Source organism: Emydura macquarii, unplaced genomic scaffold (genome assembly GCF_026122565.2).
Source record: "Emydura macquarii macquarii isolate MOO-44397 ecotype Brisbane River unplaced genomic scaffold, CSIRO-AGI_Emac_v2 contig_816, whole genome shotgun sequence".
Taxonomy (NCBI): domain Eukaryota; kingdom Metazoa; phylum Chordata; order Testudines; family Chelidae; genus Emydura; species Emydura macquarii.
The window spans coordinates 10,912-18,978 of NW_027130953.1; the positions used below are offsets into that span (position 1 = coordinate 10,912).

An 8,067-nucleotide genomic window follows, 5' to 3' on the forward strand; every position below is an offset into this window, starting at 1 on the left:
CAAATCTGTCCGCCTACAGTTTGCGGCACAACGACGGCTCCATCTTGCCTCCCCCCTGCTGTCTCTCTGGATCCAGTTTAGCTCCCAGCTCATTTGCCCAGCTCCATGCCAGGGGTTGCAGGGAGAGCTGGGCACACGGGGCATCCCTGGGCAAGCAGCCCACAGGGATCCCCCCAAGTCTGGCCCAGGCCCCCACTACCCCCCTGTCCCGCCTTGCGCGCTGCCCGCCCCCAGCCGCGTGGATTAAACCCCACGGAGAAATTGCCCTTGAAGGCAGCACCAAACAGTCGGGAGGGGGGAGAAGTGACTGTGGTTTGCTGGCCCCATCCCAGGCCGGGTGCAGTGGGCGCTGGGTCAGTGGCGAGATGCGTGTGTAACAGGAAGGGCAGAATTGTAACCGGGCAGCATTTTAAACCCCGCAGGGCAGGGCAGTGACGGGCCGAGGGGCCGGGCAGGAGAAATGGGCTCCCTGCGTGTGCCCAGGGGACTCGTCCTGGGGGAGCTGCTGCACTTTCTCTCTCCTGCTCCCTCTGCCCGGGGCAGGTGATGAACAGGCTGGGAAAAAATTGCTGTTGATGATCAAACTGTGCAGCTCGGTACCGTGGGAGAAGAGCTGTGTGAGACCTTTAATAAAGTGACAATCCAGAGATCAGACTTTGGAGCTGGGCTGGTTACAGACGGGCTAGGAAACCCGTGGTAAAAGCAGGGCTGGTTTGTTGTTTGAAGGATATTTTAATTTCCATATTTTGACATGTGATTTTGCCAATGTGCAATGCAGTGCTTTACACGGCGTTTAGTTTTGGAACCTCAACGTTTCCTGTCATTAAATAATTGTCTGTGCCCCCACCCCATGACTTTGTGCCACTGTGAAAATTTAAATTGATCAGAAAAATGCTTAAAAATCCACATCAACGTTCTCCATTGAAAATATAAAGAGATAAAAATGGAATTCTGCCAAGCCTGGTTATGAGACAAAATAGGGACTGTTGGGCAATTCCAAATGAAATGAGGTAGCAGTTACGCACCCGCTAATTGTCCCACTGATCTGCTAATACCTAGATAAGTTATCAGATGGGGGTATGTAGTTAATTACCTTTGATTGATGGATCAGTTCGCTTATTGCTGAACTGATTGAAAAGACATTTCACATCACTTTCGCTAAGGGGGTGGATGTTATCAAATCCATTTTGTAATGGCTTTCATTCTGTTTCCCCAAAACCCGGATCTGAGCCACTCCCCTCTAATTTAACAAGGTGGCAAATTCCAATCTGATGAAAAGGAAAACGTTTTTATACAAGGCTCTACTAGCCTGTGGAATTCCCTGCCACAGGATCTCATGGATCAATCTTTTCTGTATCCTGCCAAGCTCTTGGCATTTAGAGGGATAACGGGACCATCCAGCGTTATAACAGTCAATATTGCAAAGTAACCTGGAGTGGGAAGGGCTCTAAACTCGCCTGTGGCAAGGTACAAGCCCCAGCTTCTAACCATGGGGGTGTGGGAGGAATCTGTCCTGAGGGCAGGTTATTCCATCACTGTGCACTACAGGAGTGTCCTGCCCCTTCCTCTGAAGCAGCTGGTGCTGGCGCCTATGGAAGATGGGGTGCTCACCTCAGATCTACTCAGCTGACAGCTCTGCTGCTCTCAGAAGGCTGAGCTGGGAATCTCTGTGTCTGGTGCTGCTGTCCCAGTCTCTGTCCTGCCGTGGTGCTGGGACTTCATGGGCAGGAAGCGGGAATGGCCCACCCGCATGTGAAATTCCAGGCCCTCCCATTGAACCCTAACTACTTCTTGTAAGCTACTTCCATAAGGCGGAAGCGATCTGGTCCCCCTCTCTCCACATGGCGGTAACTCCAGTCCAGCACATGCATCCGTGGGGTTACATTTGTCAAGTGCTTTGGGATCCTTCAGATGAAAATGGTTGTACAGAAATGAGGGCAGTCCTAGCACTGGCGGTGGTAAATGACCTGTGATGTCTGGCTATGGCTGGATGGATAAAACAGCAAGACAAGTGAGCCAGAATAAACCTGACCCTTCTCTCCACAGGCAAACCCTCCAATACAGACCAGACGGAGCTTCAGCGGAAAGAAACACAACAAGGAAGATTCAGCAACCTGGAATTGGTTTGGTCAGCGCTTGCTAAGGCTTGGTTTACCCTGCGGATAAAAGCAGTGTCAAGGATACCTCAGTTTGTTCAAATACAGCTCAGTCACAGCCTGGCTGGGTGGAGTATCAGGGCAAAATTCACAATCAAATTATATTTGAAAGGGGGTTTCTTTGATCACCCCACGTAGCCAAACTGCAATCGAGGGAGCTGCTTTGAAGTTGTCCTTAAGAAAGGCTCAGCCGGCACTGCCAGACCCACTGTGAACAGGGCCTTAGTGACTGCAGGAAGGTGTTTCACGTGTGAACATGTCTCTGGTTTTGGAGTCCACTTCTTGTTCCCAGACAGACGAGGTGTGGAGTGAGTCGTCTCCTGCTGAGAAGACGGAGCCAGATCCACTCCTGGGTTCCCAGGAAACCCAAGTGAAACAAATGGAAACAACTCATGTGATCATCCCTCCAGAGGGTGTGAAGATTAGCAGAGCTGATGGTGCAGGTAGAGCCGCCTCTTTGGGATCTTCTCACACCTCTCCTGTTCAAGTAGAACTTGCATTGACTCAAGTGATGGCTTTTCTCTCCCTCTAGTGGCTGGGCCATGTGAAAGATACTTAACTCAGCTACTCCCTGCAATACACTACTTTTTCCATTTGTATTTCCCTAAAATATTTTGACCCGGGGTTTGGACCCCTTTGGAAATCTTAGACCTAGTTTGCAGACCTCCAGAGCTCTGCAGACCTCTGGTGTTGAAAGCCAATGTACTACTGCATTTAGCTCAGGCGGGAGCGGTCTGTGTCTTTAGATCCAGAGATCCCTGCTTAAATCCCTACATATGCATTCCACGTCCTCCTTCAATGCTAGAAAGGCTGGTCACATTTCCATCAATGACTTTTTTATTAAGATTTTTCAGGGTTTTAAATGGAAACAGCAAATCTTCATTTCATTTCAGATACTTGTTTTAGGGGCAATTTTGTGTTTTGAATTTAGGAGAAGAATCCATTTTTTAATTTATAATTTTGGGGTCTCCTCCCCCCCATTCTCTTCTTTTATATAAATGTTTTTTTCACTGGAAACATTTTCATGGGGCAGGGGAAATCTCTGAAAATAGGAAGGAAAAAAAGGGGGTTGTGTGGGGGAGTGTTTCAATTTGAGTTTTTTTTCCAAAAAACTGAAGTGACTTTCCTCTTCCTTGGAATGAAAAATTTCCCTTCAGTCTCTCAGTTTCTTGCTGTACCTGCAAAATATCCTGTTTTTAAAGCAGCTCCAGCTAATGCTGTTAATTGTCGCAGGGCCCAGCCCTCCCTGCTGTAGCACCATCGTGAGCATTAACGGCTTTTTCTATGACAGATTTGCTATCTCGGTTGAAAGCATGGGCACGTCGCTGGGCAGTTCCGAACGTGGTTCTCAATCTCCTCCTCTTCCTCCTCACCATCATCCTCATCATCCTCCTTGCCCTGCCAGGTGAGTCTAGAGCCCGCAGTGACCCCGTCTCTGTGCCTTACATTCAGTGCTGGAAAAGTCACAATCCCACCCGCCTTCTTCTCCCCTCCACAGCCCAGCCCTGCTGCAATAGTCACATCAGACTCTGCTGAGCCTGGGCTTTTCTGTAGGGTCTCCCCCACCCTCAGTGCCCAGCTCCCACTGGCTGTTGGCTCGCGCTGCCGTGTCACCTAAACACACCTGGTTACCCAGGGCTGTGAGTCACCGTGTTACCTCTGTCTCCAGTGGGAAGTAGTTGTACCTGTGTTCAGCTGGGTGTCAGCTCCCGAACACCACCAGCCTTTCAGCCTCTCCTCCAGGCCAGCCTGCCTTTGCCTTGCAGGTAACACTAGGTGCCCCACAGCCCCCACCTCCCTCTGCAACGTTCCCCTGTGATATCAGCCCTGACACTGGCTACTCACAGAAATCTCAGATCCTCCGTCCACGGAGGTGGGGTGTGTCCTAATTTACTAGCTTTACCTTAAACCGCTACTCGTGTATCATGCACAGCACTTGTGAGCACGTCTAGTAAAACAAGAGATGGTTTATTTAGGAAACAATAAATATTTATTTAGAATTGAGACAGCCGGCTGGAAACAAATGGTAACAGCACAAAATAAAATGCAAACCTGGGTCTACACCTACCGGTCCTGTCTAATAAAGCCGCTTTCCCCACAAAGTCCAGGCTTTTGCAGAGCTGGCCGGATTCACAGGAACCAGGATCCAAGCCTTCCTGAAAGCCACCCTGCTCCTTCCTCAGTGAAAGGATCCGGAGGATCTTTTCCCCTCCTGAGTTATATTCAAACAGAGTACAGCGCCACCTGGTGGCCGGTTGCATCATGCCAGAAGTTCCTATTCTACATCTGTCATCTCACCTGTACCTGCACGGGGGTAACAGCGCCATCTGGTGGCTGTTTATATCTGACATTGTTTCCATCACGGACCGAACCTGCCGTCCAGATGTCAATGTGCCTGATGTGCAGGTGTAATCAGGAGTCTCAGTGGTAGTGTCTGTGCCTGGAGTTCACTGCAGGGAGCCAAATTTGGGCCACAGCAAAGGAGATCAGGTCTGGAAACGTGGTGAAGGGGTGCTGGCCTCTCTGTGTTGTGGAGGGGGAGAGAGACACTGACTCACTGTGTGTGGCTCTGAGTCACTGACTTGTCCCCTTGGCTACAGCAAATCTCTTACCCTGCTGGTTTCTCATCCGCAGCAAAGAAATGTGAGCCGTGTCCAGCCAATCCTGTCTATCCAGTGGCCGCCTGCCCAGAGGGCTGGGTCGGGTACCTAGGGAAGTGTTACTATTTCTCAGAGGTTGAAGCAGACTGGGCCTCCAGCCAGAGCAACTGCTCTGCATACAACGCCTCGCTGGTTGGGATTGACAGTGTTCGGGAAATGGTGAGACCCAGGTTCTGAACTGCATGGGGGGTTGTGTGTGTGGCAAAAGCAGATTTATGCTGGTTATGCCCTGGACCTGCCATGGCCCCAGATGCTGCCTGAATTTAAGGCAACATCCCATAGCCGCTTTTACAGCAAAGAATAGCCGGGGTGCAGAATGCTCCAGACACTGTCCGTCCTGCCTGTACACTAGGAACTGTGTGTCAGAGTGGTATGGGGCTTATATGCTGACCTCAACCGCCAGGGAAATCCCAGTGGAGGAATGCAGTTGCTTTCCAGTCCCTTTTATGTGACAGGAGCAGCATTGCCAACCCAGGCCTTTAAAAATCAGTAGTTAGGACCCCTGATAACATGAGATTGGCTTTAAAAGAATAGCTTGGAGGGCTTTAAATTTGTTTCCTGGTATCAAAATTTTTAGTGGGTCACATTTTCAAGTTTTTCTCTGCTGCCATGAGGGTTAGAAACTTGTGAAAGAGGAAAGTCTCTTGTAATCACCTGACTCCAGGAGCTGGGGTGTTCAGAAAAGAACCAAACAGCAAGAGACTCTCAATAAAAGTGTGGGATTTGGTAAGAATGCAGGAGTGATAAAGGTTTGGAATGCAGCTGAGAATCTGAGCCAGGAGGCTGTTAATTACTAGAGCTGTTTAAAAATCAGAATTTCCATCCTCTGTGAAATTCAGGATAAAATGAATGTCAAAATATTAATCAGGAGAAGAAGCTGAAATTCAACTTTTAGCATTACATTCAGTTCCAAAAATATGTGAAAATATCTGGTTTTCACATTTGATCAAACCAATTTCTTTTGACATTCACAGATCAAAACATTTTGTTTCAGCATGGTTCAACATTGCCCAACAGCTGTGGTTCCTCATGGGAGTTGTAGTTTGGGTGCCTTGTGCCCCCATTCTCTTCTGTGTACCAGGATCCCTCGTTGGACTACATTTCCCATGATGCAGAGCAGTGGCTTAGCCAGTAGGGAAACCATGGTGCATTATAGGAGATGTGGTCTGGGGAATCTAGCTCATGGAGGAAAATGGAGGTAGGAGGCACCCAAACTACAGCTCCTCTGAGGTACCCTGCTAGCTCAGCTGGATACAGACAAATGTTGAACTGACCTGAAACACAATCACTGCTTGGTGGAAAATTGCAAAATCAACACTTACCTTTGGAAAAATTGGAAAAATTCATTTTTGCAGAAAACACCCTTTTTGTCCCAGAAATATTTCAATGGAAAATCTCCCTCCAGCTCTACTAAAGACAACAGACTAGTCTTAGCATGATGTCCACACCTGGACTGATTTCCCTGTAGTTCATGGAGCAGGTGGGTGTTGTCTGTGAGTCTGGGTTGTCATTTCTTGGTGTAGAATTCCCAGCCCTGACCACCTGCCCAGCACCCTGCGTAGCAGCTCAGAGAATCCGGTGCCCACCTGCCATGGTGTGTAATGCACATTTATTTTTATTTTGGTAACACAGGATTTTGTGATGCGCTATAGAGGCCCCGACGGCTACTGGATCGGCCTCCGGAGGGAACCGGGCCAGCCCTGGAAATGGACCAACGGCACCGAATTCAACAACTGGTGAGTCCCTCTCAGTTCTGTTAACTCAGTGAATGAAGCAGCTCCCATTTCAAACAGAAGAGTGGCCCTGGGGTTAAGGCCCTGGGCTGTGACTGGGGAATTTGGGTTTAGTTCCTAGCTCTGCCGGAGATTTGCTGGGCCACCTTGAGTGACTTGCTCGGGCTGGATTCTCACTGCTCGGTGAAGCTGCTCTAACGGTTGTGTGGGTTTTTTAAATTATGTCTTTGTTGCTGTAGCAGGTTTCCAATACTGGGAAGAGAAGAATGTGCTTTTATAAGCCACGATATTGTCAGTACCAACTGCTCCAGGGAAGGACGCTGGATCTGCAGCAAATGCGCAGAGAAAACGGAAGGCAAAGCAAAGTGACTGTAACCTGGCTGAGGCGGGCGTTGGCCTTATTATGGGGCTCTCCAAAGCTGCCTCAGCGAGTGGGGGACTTGATATGTTGCAGTGAGGAGTGGGACAGGCCCAGCAGCAAGGAAGAGAGATGCTGGCGGAAGGAACAGCCGATATCTCCTCTCCTGGGAGTCTCTGGCACCGTGACTCTCCCAGGCTGCGGGCAGCCCCTGCGTTTCGGTTTCATAACATTTGGAGCCTGCTGCTTAAAATCCATCCACGGCCTTTGTACTTATTGTCCCGCTGTGCCCTCGTCCATGTTCCTTTTCCTGCCGAAATGCAGCTACCCCCGGCCTGAATTCACCCTTGGTGATCACACAGCCCCCGACAATGGGAGATGGGCCGTACGCTCTGCATACGACAGCACAGGCAGGTGCAGGAGCAGCGTGGTGGGACAGGCTGGCAGCAAGGCCTGCTGGGAGAGGAAGCAGGTATAACAGCTCGCTCTGGATCAGAGAGAACTTTTGACTTGGATACTGGAAGTGGAGCAGCCGACCCTGCAGCATCCCTCCTGTCCAAGGCCACGAGCAGGAACCGGACAAGGGCTGTGTGGCTAGACACGGTGATCTGCCAGGGGTGTCTGGACGTGCCGTGGGCCCCTGCAGCCATGGACTGAAGGTGGGAACCCCTGGAGCCTTGGGGAAGGACTCACAAAGTCCTGCTATAAGGCAAGATGGGCTGTTTTTCAGCATGAAGAGACACCATAGACAGGAGGGGATTGCTGGACCATGCTAGCATAGACACGTGCGTGCGCGCTTTCGTCCGTGGACGAGTAAATAAATATAATATATCTATAATAAATACACATTATAATAAATAAACCAGCTGTGGGAAAGGAAACTTTTATTTTGTAAACTTTAAGTCCTCATGGGAATGGCAGCTCCCAACCCAGAGGGGAAACTGAGGCAGAAGCTGTATCCTATCAACAAAGATGTGAGCACGCTCCACACAGGCGGGGACTAATGAGCTGAGGCTAATGTGTGCGTCACTCTCCTTTTTCTGTCATGACCTGTAAGAGAAGGGCACTAAGTAGGAAAAGGGTTTTTCCTGGTCTCTGTCTATAACAGGCAGGGTTCAGCACTGATGTCTCCTCCCTGGGAAAGAAGGTGTGTCTCCTGA

The 8,067-nt window shown here is 49.7% G+C and overlaps 1 protein-coding gene across 1 annotated transcript; it reads left to right on the plus strand.

The window, feature by feature from the left end:
* Positions 1 to 770: 770 nt before the first annotated feature.
* Positions 771 to 6,918, plus strand: LOC137149696 (C-type lectin domain family 2 member D-like). Its single transcript, XM_067543241.1, has 5 exons — positions 771 to 2,599; positions 3,448 to 3,561; positions 4,791 to 4,975; positions 6,449 to 6,552; positions 6,792 to 6,918. Exons 1-5 carry the CDS (start codon positions 2,413 to 2,415, stop codon positions 6,916 to 6,918), a joined length of 717 nt encoding a protein of 238 aa, XP_067399342.1. The 5' UTR covers positions 771 to 2,412.
* The last annotated feature ends 1,149 nt before the right edge of the window (positions 6,919 to 8,067 follow it).